At 38.0% G+C, this 16,774-nt stretch overlaps 1 protein-coding gene across 3 annotated transcripts in view; it reads left to right on the top strand.

Moving 5' to 3' along the window:
• SRPX (sushi repeat containing protein X-linked) overlaps positions 1-16,774 on the top strand; it is a 109,349-nt gene that overhangs the window by 88,221 nt on the left and 4,354 nt on the right. For all 3 annotated transcript variants that reach the window (XM_045051290.1, XM_023249396.2, XM_045051289.1), the window contains one exon: positions 5,346-5,467. In XM_045051290.1, coding sequence (XP_044907225.1) covers positions 5,346-5,467 — 122 coding nt within the window. The remainder of the gene's footprint in view (positions 1-5,345; positions 5,468-16,774) is intronic.

The following is a 16,774-nucleotide window of genomic DNA, read 5'->3' as shown; positions in this document are numbered from 1 at the left end:
CAGGCGCCCCTCATTATATTATGTTTCTACCATAGGTTTTTGCTTTGTGGCTACCATGAGGCTTACACATAACTTTTAACAGTCTATTTTAAGGTGATTAGACCTTAAGTTTGAATCCATTCTAAAGCTCTGCATTTCTTCTTTCCTTCATTTTATGTTTTTGATGTCATAATGCACATCTTTTTATCTTATGTATCCCTTAACTAATTATTGTAGTTAAAGTTATTTTTAGTACTCTTAACTTTGATACTAGCTTTATGTGATCAATCCACTACCTTTACTATATATTTATTTTTACCAGTGAGTCTTTTATATGTTTTTTTTGTTATGGATTAGTGCCTTTTCATTTCAACTCCAAGAAGTCCCCTTTAATAGTTTTTTTAAGGCTAGTTTAGTGGTGGTGAGCTCTTTAACTTTTGTTCATCTGTAAAAATCTTTCTCTCTCTTTAAATTCTGAACGAAAACTTTTACTGGGTAGAGTATTCTTGGTTGGAAGTTTTTTTTTTTTTTTTTTTTTTTTTTTTTTTTTTTTTTTTTCTCCTGCAGCACTTGGAATGTGTTTTGCCACTCCCTCTGTCCTGAAAAGTTTCTGCTGAAAAATCTGAAGGGGGCTCTTGGGGACTCCCTTGCACTTAACAAGATGTTTTTCTTTTGCTGCCTTAAGAGTCTCTCCTTGACTTTAACATTTCAATTTTTAATTATGCTGTGTCTTGATATGTGGGTCTCTTTGGGTTTCTCTTAGACTCTCTGTGCTTCCTATATCTGGATAGTTGTCTGCTTCCTTACTTGGGTTAGAGAAGTTGTTAGCCATTAATTCATCAATAAGTTTTCTGCCCCTTTCTGTTTCTCTTCTCACTTCCAGGACTCCTTCAAGGTGAATGTTTCTCCAATTGACGTCCCACAAGTCAGTTAAGCTATCTTCACTATTTCCATTCGTTTTTGTTTTTATTACTGTAATTGTGTCCCACTGCTTTGTGTGTGAGCTCCCTGATCCTTCTGCATCTAGTCTGCTATTGAACCACTCTGATGTGTCTTTTGGTTCATTTAGCGTATTCTTTAGCACTGTGACTTCTCTAATATTGTATTCTATTTTTTAGCTGTGGGTTGAAGTTCTCACTGTGTTCATTCATTCTTCTCCCAAGTTCAGTAAGCACCTTTATGACTATTACTTTCAACTGCTTATAAGGTAAATTACATATCTCCATCATTTCATTGTTTTAAATTTAATTTACTCCTTGAGAATCCACTGTATGCCAATGTCACATTCTCTTTTCTCTGGATCTTTTTCCCCTAGTTACAGTTACATATAATTGACCTACATCCTTGTATGAGTTTAAGATGTACAGCAAAATCGTTTGACTTACATATATTGTGAAATGACCACCACAGTAAGTTTAGTTAGCCTCCATCAGCTCATGAATAAAAAATGGAGGGTTGGGTGAGTGGCTCAGTAGTAGAGCATCCCGACTCTTGATTTCAGCTCAGGTCATGATCCCAGGGATGTGGGATGGACCCCCGCGTCAGGGTATGTGGTGATCGTGGAGCCTGCTTGAGATTCTCATTCTCTCTCTCTCTCTCTCCCCCCACCCCTCTCCCCCCTCCCCTGCTCATGCATGCTCACTCTCTCAGTATAAATTAAATAAATATATAATAGAATGGAAAGCAAAAAAAGAAAAAATTTTTCCTTGTGATTTGAATGCTTAGGTTTTACTCTCAACAACTTTATTATATATCATACAGCAAGTGCTAACTATACTTATCATGTTGCAGGTTACATCTCTAGCATGTATTTATCTTGTAACTGGAAATTTCCACCTTTTGACCACGTTTCTCCAATTCCCCCTCCCCCCAACTCTCACCCCTGATAACCACAAATTTGAATTTGATAATAGATTTTTCTATCAGTTTTCTTTTTTCTTTTTTTTGCATTTCACATAGAAATCAGATTGTACAGTATTTGTCTTTCTCTATTTTATCTAGGACAATGCCCTAGATTATTCAGGGTCCATTTGTGGTGTTGCAAATGGGAAGGTTTCATTCTTTTTGGCCGAATAATCTTTCATTGTCTGTGTATCTCCCATTTTGTTTATCCATTCATCCACCAGTGGACATTGAGGTTGTTTCTGTATCTTGGCTACTGTGAATAATTCTGCACTGAACACCTTTCGAGTTAGTGTTTTTGTTTTCTTTGGATAAATATCTAGAAGTAGAATTGCTGTATCATATGGAGGTTCTATTTTTAATTTGGGGGGTAATCTCCATACTATTTTCCATGGTGACTGCACCAGTTTACATTCCCAACAGTGCACAAGGATTCTCTTTTCTTCACATCATACCAGGATTTGTTATGGCATTCTAACAGGAGTGAGGATATCTCATTATGGTTTGGATTTGCATTTCCCTGATAATTACTGATGTTGAGCATCTTTTCATGTACTTTTTGACCTTTCGTGTGTCTTTTTTGTAGAAATTTCTATTCAAATATTTCCCATTTTTGATGAGATTGTGGGTTTTTGAGTTGTTTTGGTTTGGTTTTGCTACTGAGTTGTAGGAGTTCTTTATATATGTTGGATTGTAACCCCTTAGGTATATGGCTTACAGATATTTTTCCCAGTCTGTAGATTGTCTTTTCCCTTTTTTTTATTGTTTCTATTGCTGTGCAGAAGCTTTTTAGTCTGACGCAGTCCTACTTGTTTTTTATTCTGTTGCTTGTGCTTTAAGTGCATATCCAAAAAGTCAATGCCAAGATCCATGTCAAGGAGCCTTTTCCTTAATTTTCCTTCTAGGAATTTCATGGTTTCAGGTCTTATGTTTAAGTCTTTAATCCATGCCAAGTTAAGTTTTGCAAGTGGTATAAGATAAGGGTCTAATTTCATTCTTTTACATATGAATATTCAGTTTTCCCCTGCACCATTTATTGATGAGACTGTCTTTTCTCCATTGAGTATTCTTGCATCCCTTGTCAAATATTAGTTGACTATATATACTTGGGTTTACTTCTGGGCACTTGAGTCTGTTTCATTGATCTACATGTCTGTTTTTATTTTTTTTTTTTTAATTTTTTAAGGTTTATTTATTTTTAGGGGAGAGAGAGAGAGAGAGAGAGAGAGAGAGAGAGAGAGAGAGAGAGAGAGAGATAGTATGAGCAGGGGAGAGGCAGAGAGAGAAGGAGACACAGAATCCAAAGCAGGCACCAGGCCACGAGCCATCAGCACAGAGCCTGATGCGGGGCTCAAACCCAGGAGCTGTGAGATCATGACCTGAGCTGAAGTCAGACACCCAACCGACTGAGCCACCCAGGCGCCCCTGCATGTCTGTTTTTATAGCAGAACCATCCTGTTTTGATTCTGCAGCTGCTTTGTAGTATAGCTTGAAATCAAGAAGTGTTAATACTTCCCGCTTTGTTCCTCTTTCTCAGGATTGCTTTGGATATTTGGGGTCTTTTGTGATTCTATAGAAGTTTTAGGATTTTTTTTCTACTTCTGTTAAAACAATGCCATTGCAATTTTGATAGTGATTGCATTGAACCTATAGATGGCTTTTGGTAGTATGCACATTTAAACATTTAATTGTGTTTTATTTCTTTCATCATTGCCTTGATGAAAATAAGTTCTGAGTAGAGATCTTTTACCTCCTTGGTTACTTATTCCTATGTGTTTTACTGTTTTTGATGCTATTGTAAATGGGGTTGTTTTAGTTCTTTTTCAGATAATTCATTGTTAGTTTTTGGAAATGCTGCTAATTTTCTAAGTTAATTTTCTATATTGTAACTTTATTGATTACATTGATTATATCTAACATTTTTCTGGTGGAATCTTTAGGATTGCTTATATATAAAGTCATGTCACCTTCAAACAGAGAAAATTTTACTTCCTTTCCAATTCTGATGCCTTTTCTTTCTTTCTATTGCCTGATAGCTCTAGTAAGTTCTTCCAGTACCAGTTGAATAGGAGTAGTGAGAACAGGCACCTTTGTTTTCTTTGTTATCAGGAAAAAAGCTTTCAACATTTAACCATTTGGTATGAAATCAGATTTGGGCTTTATTATGTTGTGGTACATTCATTCTATACCTAATTTGTTAAGAGTTTTTATCATGAGCAGATGTTAAATTTTATCCAGTCATTTTTCTGCATCTACTGACTTTCTTCTTTTCATCTGATGTATTACATTGGTTGATTCACAACCAATGGAAAGGTTGACAGCCTGCCCTTAGAGGTATATTTATTTGGAAGCCCACCCTTCAGGCTGCAACTATGATCATAAACTCACAGGCCTCTTCCACAGAATGACTGAGCTCCTGGATCTGTTACCTCTTGCTGTGCCCTGAGGGTGCTGGCTGTTTAAGAACTCTCTCTCCTTTGGCTCTGGTCTTGTGGGACTGCTAGTGCGAGCCTCACTAGACACCACAGCTGGGTGTTATAGAGGTTTGCCCCGGCAGCAGCCATAAAAGTCAGGTTACCAGACAAGGGAATAAGCTCCTTTCCAGAAGATCCCAGTGAGGTGGAATGAGGCAGAGGGAGAGCACAAAGATTGCACCCACTAGTGTCCATTCCCTGAGAGTCCCTCTGTAGGGCTTCAGATGTAGGCCCTTAGACGCCAAACCAGAAGCCTGCCCTTTAGGCCAAACCTCCTGGACAAGCAGTTGGTTCTTTTTCTCAGAAAGGCCACAGGTGTCTTTCAGTCTGCCATTTGTCCTGTGCTGTAGGAGGTGTGGTTCACCAGTAACCATGTCTCCAATTGTTATGGTTCCTTGGGACCCAGGAATGCAAGCCCCCACCCCTTACCCTCCACCTCTAGAATCCAGTGATCAAAGGGTGACCTATGAGAAGCAGACATAAAAATCAGGTCACTAGATGTAAAAACTAGGGCACCAGATGAAGATTGAAACCTTTTATTACTGTGTGTTTTCTTTCTGTGTTTGGGCATGAGGAGTTTAGGGCAAGGGCATGGATGGTGGGGGGAGCAAGGCAGATAAGGGGACTCTGGAAGTATTCTTCTCTCCTTGAAAATACAAATAAGAATTCTCTGGGGCTGGTTTTGGATACTTCCTGGGATGTCAGGCTCATGCAAATTCACACCCCACCTGGAAATATGCAGATTGCCATCTTGCTTACATTTTCAAAATCTTATGGCCAAGCCATTTCTGAATGATTTCTCTAGGAGAGTATTTATAGGTTTTGTAACCACTAGTTGAACCAACATTTCTCACCTGTTTTCAAGACCATTGGAGTAGGCAAATCAACTTCCCAAAACAGAACGGTGCTGGTTCTGTCAGTCTGTAGTTTGACATGGGAGTCTCTTTCTTGAGTTTGCTCATGCCTTTCCTGTTGGTTTTTTTTTTCCAGCAAGCACAGTGTGGCCTGGATCTTCGACACATCACCGTGGTCGAGCTGGTAGGTGTGTTCCCGACCCTCATCGGCAGGATAGGAGCAAAGATTATGCCTCCAGCCCTAGCTCTGCAGCTCAGGTAGGCGGAAGTTCTCTCCTTAAATTGTATCCCCTATGAAGGTACTTTTTTTAGATCAGGTTCCCTGATTTCTTGCTATTTGGTATTGATTCCAAGTAACCTTCAGTGTTTAATTGCTTTTAGTCTGAGAGCTCTATAACCATGCTAATTGGCATGGTGCTGCTTGTCCAAATATATCATGCCGTGGGTAATTTCCAGTGTTCTCTTCTTGTCCCTTTTAACCAGGTGTCTTTACTTTGTTTTGTTTTTCTTTCTGCTTGGGGGGTGGGGGGGGTGGTATGGAAAGGGAAGAGCCTGAAAAAACGGACCTATGCAATCCTTTGTGTTATTAGGAAAGCAGGCATCCAATTAACCTTTCCAGGCTTCTTCTCTTTTCCCTCCATGCTTCCAGGCACTTGCCCATACCCCCATTTTAACAGCTAGATTTTATTTTGGTAATACTTACAAAGCTAGAATCATGGTGCCCAGGCTCTGTGTAATGGTGTGTTACAAAAAGCAGAATTCAACAGCCGAAAGGTAATTTCAGAACAGTCTCCAATTTTTACTTGCATCTCTTGACCACTCTGAAAAGGATAATTGGGCTAAAGAAAACCCAAAATCTTGCTTCCTCACCCATCCTTTTTCTCACAGCGCAAGGGAGGGTGCTTTGTTTATAGTCTATAATCGCTACTCTTTACATTCAGGGTCCCAGGCTGATGGTGGCTCCACCATCTTGTAGCATCATTTGGAACACATGACTTCCGGGTTTCCGCAAAGGGGGAGGAGAGTAAAAACGAACCTCACCACTCTTTCACGCTTGATGTTGGAAGCCTGAAATTGCTCTCGCCAAGTCCATTGGCCAAAACTCGTCACGTGATTGCAACCCAACTTCAAAGCAGGCTGGGAAACGCAGTCTTTCTGTGTTCCCAGGAAGAAGAAAATGAAAGAGGACTCAATGAGCCCCATCACAGATGTTCAAAGAGGTTCACAGAAATTCCTTGAGAAATTATATGCTAGAACTATGCCCTTAGCCAGTGATATTATAGATTGACACAATAGATTAATTTGCGTATTTTCCATCTGCCTTTTGACCCCCCCCCATCTCTGATTTATACTTCTTCACCCAAAAAGAGTGCCCCATCCATACCATACCAAGGTAAAAAACTCAGAGGGTGAGGGATGCAAAAAGAAATGAGGATAACTGAATTATTTTTAGTTGGCTGAAAGAGGGAGAAGGCTGGGTATACTCACAAGCATAAATGTGTGTGTGTGTGTGTGTGTGTGTGTGTATATATGTCTGGCTACATTCAGTAGCACCTCTCTAGAGTGTAACACTTTGAGGTCAGTACCAGATCTCCACAACAGTGCCCGGCACCATGTTGGAGGTAAGTGGAGGCAATGACTCTAAACTGAAACAGGTTTACTATTTCCAGGAGCGAGAGTGGCCTCTAAGAGTGTATTTACAGTTATATTTCAAGTTGAAAACAGCACAACTCGAGATTATGTCGACATCTGAAAAATTCCCAAAGTAGGTGTTTGAAGCTGTTGGTAATTTAGAACTACCTGTCCGTACCCTGTGTTAAAGATTTTTTAAAAAAAACTTGTCACAGAATTTGCAACATGTTTCTCTTTGGATTGCAGATCTATAGAGAGGGAATCTTGATAAAATATTAATGTGATGTGATTTTAAACTATTGCAATTTGAAGAAAAGAAAACTCTGATTCAAGAAAAAAACTTATTCAGGTTGTATATGTTGGGGCTACTCGAGACCCCTTCAGGCTGAGGATGATTTGAGCAACAAAGAAGTTACATACATGAATTACACAGTGGTTCTCAAACTTTAACCTGCCCTAGGATCCCCCGGAGCACTGTTATAACATAGAACGCGGGGGCCCCACCCCCAGAGCGTGTGATTCAGTATAGGATGGGGCCTGAGAATTTGCATTTCTAACAAGTTCCTGCTCCTGTTCCCCTGTTGTTGAAGCTGCTGGTCTGAGGATCACACTGTGAGAACGACTGGCCTAGCATTTTACCAAAGGCTTCACACAGCTTTGAAATGGAAATTTTGCAAAGCAGCCTGTAAAAGGAGGGTCAGTCATTATTGTGTAGCCAGAAGATAGTCCGGGTCAATGTCACACAGCGATGATCCATCACATGCATTGTCTAAGGGATTTGGTGTCAGGCTACATGTCCCCTTTATCAGACCTATCGGTGAGGAATAAGGGAGTTCACAGATGGAGGTTTTATCTTCTTCCCTTTGAATTCCACCCCAGAGTCTAGTGCAGATGAAAAGAGCCAATTTAGGCAAAGAATGGGAAGCGTGAAAGAAAAGGAGAGGCAGAATGACTGGAGAATCTAAAAATTCTCCTGTATGGTTAGAATACTATTTTCAAATAGCACTGAGGCCATGATAAAACAATAAAGGGCATCAGCAGTGCCTGGTGTTGTAAAGATCCCACCTTCCGGCTTCCTTGCGCTCATGTTTTTTTTAGAGATGAAGGTACGAGCAAATTCATGTTCCCTAGAGTAACTTTCCAGCAATTGCAAGGGTGACAGGGACCGAGAATTCCATGATTTTTATTTACATGTTATTTTTCAGCTAGAATTAACACTATTAAAGTATACAACCTAATGATTCAATATTTGTATATATTACAAACTGATCATCATGCTAAACTAAGTCTATTTAACATCAGTCACCATACATAGTTAAATTTTTTTCTTATGAAGAGAAATTTTTAAGACTCTTAACTACTTTCAAATATGTAATACAGTATTATTAACTATAACCACCATGCTGTACATTAATTAATCCCTATGACTTTTTAATCTTTTATGAACTCAGAGACTTTAAATAATTTATTAAACTTTAAGTCAGAGTTTCTTTTTTCCTTCCAAGGTTTTTAGATTCAAATTAGTTAACATATAGTGTAGCATTGATTTCAGTAGAACCCAGTGATTCATCACATATACAACACCCAGTGCTCATCCCAACAAGTGCCCTCCTTAATGCCTGTCACCCATGTAGCCCATGGCCCCCGCTCCCTTCCACAAAACCTCATTAAGACCCATGATTTATTTTATATCTATAGGTTTCTACCCTTTGACCCCCTTCACACATTCTACCCACCTCTAACCCCTTGCCCTCTGACAACCAAGAATAAGTTTTTGTATCTATGAGTTTGGGGTTTTTTTGTTGTTATCTGTTGTTTTAGATTCTGCATGTAAGTGACACAATATGGTATTTGTCCTCTGATTTATTTCACTTAGGATAATGTCCATAAGGTTCATCTATATTTTCACAAATGGCAACATTTCATTCTTTTTATGGCTGAATAATATTCGTGTGTATGTGTGTGTGCCATATTTTCTTTATCCATTCATCCATCGATGGACTCTTAGATTGTTTCCATCTCTTGGCTGTTGTAAATAATGCTAAAGATGAGGGTGCATATAGGTTTTCAAGTTAGCTTTTTTTTTTAATTTTCTTCAGATAAATACCCAAAAGCGGAATTGATCAATCATATAGCTCTTAATTTTTTGAGGGACATCCATACTGTCTTCCAAAGTGGCTGCACCAATTCACAATGTCACCAACAGTGACCAGTGTTCCTTTTTCTCCATATCTTCACCAATACTTACTTTTTGTATTTCTGATAATAGCCATTCTAACAGGCGTGAGGTGATATTTCACTGTAGTTTTGATTTCCATTTCCCTGCTGATTAGTGATGTTGAGCATCTTTTTGTGTGTCTGATGGCCATCCTTATGTCTTCTGTGGAAAAATGTCTATGCAGTTCTTCGTCCATTTTTAAATTTTGTGTTTGTTGTTTTGGTATTGAGTTGTAGTTCTTTATATATTTTGGATATTAACCTCTTATCACAGGTGAGTAGTTGCAAATATTTTCTCCAATTTAGTAGGTTGTTTTTCATTTTGTTGATAATTTACTTGGCTATACAGAAACTTTTTTATCTGATGTACTCCCACTGGTTTATTTTTGCTGTTGTTACCTTTAATTTCGGTGTCAAATCCCAAAAAATCATCACAGTGATAATAAACTTACTATCTATTCTTCCAGGAGTTTTATAGTTTCACGTGTTATATTCAAGTCTTTCATCCATTTTTTAGTTTATTTTTGTGTACAGTAATTGACGAAATTGCCCCGTCCCCATTGTAAACTCTTGGTTCTTTTGTCATAAATTAATTGACCATATATGTATGGATTTCTGGGCACCCTATTCTGTTCTGTTGATCTATGTGTCTCATTTTATGCCAGTATAATACTGTTTCGATTACCGTAGCTTTGCAACATAGTTTGAAATCAAGGAGCATGATACCTCCTGGTTTGTTATTTCTCAAAATTATTTTGGCCATTTAGCATCTTCTGTGCTTCTATACAAATTTAAGGTTTTTTTATTCTATAATTATATAGTTGGGATTTTGATATGGATTGCATTGAATCTGTAGATTGCTTTGGGTAGCTTGGGCATTTTAACAATATCCCAATTCATGAGCATGGACTAGCTTTCCATTTTTGTGTGTCTTCAATTTCATTCATCAATGTCATATAGATTTCAGTGTTCTGGTTTTTCACCTCAAATTTATTCCTAGGAATTTTATTCATTTTCATGCAATTGTGAAAGTGTTTTCTTAATTTTCTGATATTTCATCATTAGTGTTTGTATCTTGATTTTGTGTCCTGTAGCATTACTTAATTCACTTATTCTAACAGTTTTTTTGGTGGAATCTTTAGGATTTTGTATTTCTATATATAATATGTTCTCTGCAAGTAGTGACAGTTTTAATGGATGCCTTTTATTTTTCTTTCCTAATTTCTGTGGGTAGGATTTCTAATACTGTGTTGAAAATAGTGGTAAGAGTGGGCATCCTTGTCTTGTTCCTGATCTTATTAGAAAAACCTTCAGCTTTTCAACATCATGTATGATGCTAGATGTGGGCTTGTCATACATGGCCTGTATTATATTGAGGTATGCTTCCTCTATACATACTTTGTTGACAGTTTTCATCATAAATGACATTGAATTTTGCAAATGGTTTTTCTGCATCTTTTGATGAGCATATCATTTTACCACACATTTTGCAAATGTGGTGAATCACGTTGATTAACATAGGTTGAACCATCCTTGCATCCCTGCAAATAAACATTACTGGATAGGTGAATGATCCATTTGATGTATTAATGAATTCAGCCCTCTGATGTTTTGTTGAGGATTTTTTCATCTCTATTTACTAGGGATATTGGGCCTGTCTTGTAGTGTCTTCATCTGGTTTTGGTATCAAGGAAATTCTGGCCTCATAAAATTAGCTTGGGAGAGTTCCCTCCTCGTGTATTTTTACGAACAGTTTGAGAAGGACTGTTATTAAATTTGGAATGTTTGGTATAATGCTCCAGTGAAGCTATATGGACATGGTCTTACGTTTGGTGGGAGGTTTTTTGATTATGAGTATCTCCTTACTGAGAAATTGATGTGTTCACATTTGCTATTTCTTCATGATTTAGTTTGGGAAGGTTATGTGTTTCTAGGGTTTTATATATTTTTCCAGATTATCTAATTTATTAGTGTATAATTGTTCATACTAGTCTATGATTTTCTGTCTCCTCTTGCATTTCTGTTTGAGCCCCCTTTTCCTTGGTGAGTCTAGCTAAAGGTTTATCAAGATTGTTTTGGTCAAAAAGCAAGCTTTTCTTTCATCTTTCCTGTCCTTTTAGTCCTTTGTATTTATTTTGACTGTGAACATTATTTAGGGCTTCCCCTGTTCTTTTTCTGGGTGAGGTGTAAGGTTAGGTTGTTTCAGATTTTTTTTCTTATAAGTTTTAGTATATTTTCATTCGTTCTGTCTCAGGGCATTTTGTTGTTGATAAATGGAATTTTTTTTTTTCTAGAGAACAAACTAACACCTAAAGTATTATATGAAGAAAATAGGGCACTCATCACATGAAACATTCTCTAGAATAGATCACATAGTAGGTCACAAAACAAGCTTCAACGAATTCAAAAAGGTTGTAGTCCTACCATGCATCTTTTGTCACCACAACGCTAGGAAACTAGAAATCAGCCACAAAAAAAAAAAAAAATTCTGGAAAGACCACAAATATATGGAGGTTTAATTTACATACTACTAAACAATGAATGCATCAACCAGGAAATTAAAGAAACAAAATATACATGGAAACAAATGAAAACACAATGGTTCAAAACCTTTGGGATGCAGCAAAAGCAGTTCTAAAAGGGAAATGTATAGCAATATAGACCTACGTCAATAAGCAAAAAAATCTTGAACAACATAACCTTACACCTAATGGAGCTAGAAAAAGAACAAACAAAACCCCAAATCAGCAGAAGGAAGGAAATAATAAAGATTAGACCAGAAATAGGTGATATAAAAACTAAACACATCAATGAAACCTGGAGCTGGTTTTTTGAAAAAAATTAAATTGATAAACCTCTAGCCAGACTTATTAAGGAAAAAAGGGAAAGGACTCAAAGAAAATCACAAATGGTAAAAGAGAAATAACAACCAACACCATAGAAATACAGTTAGAATATTATGAAAAACTCTATGCCAACAAATTGGACAAACAGGAAGAAATAGAAAACTTGAACAGACTGATTACCAGCAAGGAAGTTGAGTCCATAATCAAATAACTCCCAACAAATAAAAAGTCCAGGGCCACATAGCTTCACAGGTGAATTCTACCAAACATTCATTTTTATTTTTATTTATTTTGGGTGAGTGAGTGAGAGAGAGAATCCCAAGCAGCCCCACAGTGTCAGTGCAGAGCCCAACTGTGGGGCTCAAACTTCCAAACCATGAGATCATGACCTGAGCTCAAACCAAGAGTTGGATGCTTAACCAACTGAGCCACAAACATTCATTCATTCATTCATTCATTTCTGTTTATTCTTGAGAGAGAATGGGGGAGGGGCAGAGAGACAGGGAGACACAGAATCTGAAGCAGGCTCCAGGCTCTGAGCTGTCAGCACAGAGCCTGACACGGGGCCCTAACCCATGAGCTGTGGGACCATGACCTGAGTCAAAGTCAGACGCTTAACCGACAGAGCCACCTAGGTGCCCCAGTGAGCCACAAACATTTAAAGAAGAGTTAATACCTATTGTTCTCAAACTATTCCAAAAAAACAGAAAAGGAAGGAAAACTTGCACATTCGTTCTATGAGGCCAGCATTACCCTGATACCTAAACCAGATAAACACACCACAAAAAAGATGACTACAGGCCAATATCTCTGATGGACATAGATACAAAAATCCTCAGAATACTAGTAAACCAAATCCAACAATACATTTTAAAAAATCATTCACCACAGTCAAGTGAGATTTAATCCTGGGTTGCAAAGAATGTTCAATATTCGCAATGTGATACATTATATCAATAAGAGAAAGGATAAGAACCATATGATCATTTCAATAGATGTAGAAAAACCATTTGACAAAGTATGATGTCCAGTCATGATAAAAACCCTCAACAAGGTAGGTTTAGAAGGAACATACCTCAGTATCGTGAAGGCCATCTGTGAAAACCCCACAGTGAACATCATCCTTAATAGGGAAAAACAGAGCTTTTCCTTAAAGAGCAGGAACGAGACAAGGATGTCCACTCTCACCACTTTGGTTCACCATAGTACTGGAAATCCTAGCCACAGCCATCATACGACAGAAAGAAATAAAAGACCTCCAAATAGATAAGGAAGAAGTAAAACTTCCACTATTTGCAGATGACATTATACTATATATTGAAAGCTCAAAAGACTTTATCAAAAAACTGCTAGAACTGATAAATTCAGTAAAGGCACAGGATACCAAATCAGTGTACAGAAGCCTATTGTATTTCTGTATACCAATAATGAAGCAGCGGAAAGAGAAATTAATAAAACTCATTTACAATTGCACCAAAAGTCATAAGACACCTAGGAATAAAGCTAACAAAGGAGGTGTAAGGCCTGTACTCTGAAAACTATAAAACACTGATGAAAGAAATTGAAGAAGACACAAAGAAATGGAAAGACATTCCATGCTCATGGACTGGAAGAACAAATACTGTTAAAATGTCTGTATTACCCAAACAATCTACATGTTTCATGCAATCCCTATCAAAATACCACCAGCATTTTTCAGAGCTAGAACAAACAATCCTAAAATCCGTATGGAACCGCAAAAGACCACAACTAGCCAAAGCAACCTTGAAAAAGAAAAGTAAAGCTGGAGACATCAGAATTCCAGGCTTCAAGATCTATTATAAAGCTGTAGTGATAAAAACAGTATCATACTGGCACACATATAGACACATAGAACAATGGAACAGAAAGGAACCCACAACTCTATGGTCAATTAATCATGGACAAAGCAGGAAGGACTTTTTCCAGTGGGAAAAAGTCTCTTCAACAAATGGTGTTGGGAAAACTGGACAGCAACATGCAAAAGAATAAAACTGGACCACTTTCTTACATCATACACAAAAATAAGCCCAAAATGAATTAAAGACTTAAATGAGAGACATGAAACCATAACCATACTAGAGAACACAGGCAGTAACCTCTGACATCAGCCATAGCAACTGCCTTCCACATAGGTCTCCTGAGGCAAGGGAAACAAAAACAAAAATAAACTATTGGGACTTCATCCAAATAAAAGGCTTCTGCACAGCAAAGGAAACAATCAACAAAACTGAAAGGCAACCTATGGAAGGGGAGAAGATATTTGCAAATGACATATCTGATACAGTGTTAGTATCCAAAATATATAAAGAACTTATACAACTCAACACCCAAAAAACAAATAGTCGAATTTTAAAATGGTCAGAAGACACGAACATTTTTCCAAAAAGACATATATATAGATGGCCAACAGACACATGAAAAGATGCTCAACATAACTGGTCATCAGGGAAGTACAAATCAAAGCTACAATGAGATACCACCCTCACCCCTGTCAGAGTGGCTGAAATCAACACAAGAAACAACATGAGTTGGTGAGGATGTGGAGAGAGAGGAACCCTCATGCACTGTTGGGGATGCAAACTGGTGCCACCACTGTGGAAAACAGGATGGAGGTTCCTCAAAAAGTTAAAACTCGAACTACCCTCTGATCCAGCATGTGCACTACTAGGCATTTACCCAAAGGATACATTTTATGTTTTTGATGTCACAACTCTATCTTTTTTATCTTGTGTATCCCTTAACCTATTGTAGTTATTTTTACAACTTTTGTATTTCAACCTTTAAACTAACTTTATGTGATGAATCCACTACCTTTGCTATGTATTTCCCTCTACTGATGAAATGTATACTTTCTTATGTGGTCTCGTTAGTAACTCGTGCCCATTCTTTTCAGCATAAAGTCCCTTTACCATTTCTTGTAAGGCTGTTTTAGTGGTGATGAACTCTTATCTGGAAAACTATCTCCTTCACTTCTGAATAATTTTGTTGAACAGAGTATTCTTGTTTGGAAGCTTTTTTCTTTCAACGCTTTGAATGTATCATGCCACTCCCTTTGGCTTGCAAAGTTTCTTCTGCAAATACATGCTGATAGTCTTATGGGGGTTTCCATGTATGTAACAAGTTTTTCTCTTGCTGCTTTTAGGGTTGTCTCCTTGTCTTTGGCATTTCATTATAATGTGTTTTGGTATAGGTCTCTGGTTTCTTATTTAGAATTCTCCTTGATCTGGATGTCTATTTATTCCTCATGTTGGAGAAGTTTTCAGTCTCTCCCTCTCTCTTCTCCTGCTGGGACCCCTTGCATGTGAATAATGGGACCATGTTATATATGAAAGTCTGCTTGATATTTTTCCATATGTCCTTTAAGCTATCTTCATTGTTTAAAATTCTTTTTTCCTTTTGATTTTCTGAATGGGTAAATTCTTCTTCCCTGTCTTTGAGTTCACTATTATATCTTCTGCTTCATCTAGTTTGTTGTTGAAGTCCTCTTAAGTATTTTTCAATTCAGTTATTGAGTTCTTCAGCTCTGTGACTTCTGTTTGGTACTTTCTTATATTTTTTTTAACCTCTTTGAAATTCTCACGATACTAAACCATTCTTTTTCCAAGTTTGGTGAACATTTTTATGATCATTATGTTGAACTCTTTATCGGATAAATTACTTTTCTCCATTTCATTATTTTCTGAGGTTTGATCTTACTATTTTGTTCGGAACATATTCTGTTGCGTTAGATGAAACATCCACCTTTCTCAATATTGAAAGAGTGGTCTCATGTAGGAGATGATCCTTATTGGTCACCCATGCCCTAGCTTTTGGTTGTCTCTCAAACCTTTCTGATTCTCTAAGCAGGCCATTTTATTTTCAATCATTTCCAATATTTGAGAGTGTGTCAATATGTGTCAGTGTATGAAAGATGAGAATCTCAGCACTTACATTCAGGCTCATTGGAAGCCAGACTTTCAATCAGCAGCTGTTAAGTATGCAAATGATAGATGGGTGGATGGATGGATAGACTGTAAAGTGTTAGCTCCACTGGCCACCAGTAGGTGATTGGGAGGTGTTCTCTGGGCATCAGCAACAAAAATTGGGGCCTCAGGCACTGTATAAGCTCTTCTCTGGGACATACTGGTGAGCTGTAGTGAGACAAAGGAAGAGCACAAAGATGGCATCCCTTGGTGTATGTTTCCTGAGAGCCCCTTTGGAGGTTCCTAAATGTGTTCTAAATCTAAAGCCTGCCCCTTAGGATGAAGCTCCAGGATAAGCAAGTGGGGATTTTTCACAGAAAGATGGGGTCTGTTGTAATCTGTCTGCACAGTGCCCCAGAGGTGATAGACTGCCAAGAACTGCCTTCTTGATTGTTAGTCTTGTGGCACCCAGGAGTGCAAGTCCTTTTGGCCACTGAGCCAGGTGATCAAGTGGTATCCTTTGGGTGGCATCTGTGAAAACCATGGTACTATATTAGATATAAAAACAGGGGCACCAGACATATATGAGCTCCCCTGCAATAGATGCTAGCACTCTGGAGAGCAGCAGAGGGAGAGTACAAAAATAGCGTCTCCCGTCCAAGGTCTCTGAAAGGTTTACAGTCAGTCCGTAGATGTGTATTTAATTAGAAGCCTTTCCCTCATGCTGTAGCTATGATGATAAGCTAAGAGGCCTCTTTCACAGAAAGATTGAACTCCTGGGTCTGATCTTCTTGCTGTCTCTTGATGGTGGTTGCTGTCCTATACAGGTGTAAGCAACACTGGCCGAAGAGCCAGATGATGTAGAAGTGTCCCAGCAGCAGCATCAGCAAGTATTAGGGAGCCAGATAAGGTATAAGCTCCTTTCTTTAACATACTAGTGAGCTGTA

Source organism: Felis catus, chromosome X (assembly GCF_018350175.1).
Source record: "Felis catus isolate Fca126 chromosome X, F.catus_Fca126_mat1.0, whole genome shotgun sequence".
NCBI classification, from domain to species: Eukaryota; Metazoa; Chordata; class Mammalia; order Carnivora; family Felidae; genus Felis; species Felis catus.
Note: the sequence above shows the minus strand (reverse complement) of the source record. Positions and strands in the feature narration are given on the sequence as shown.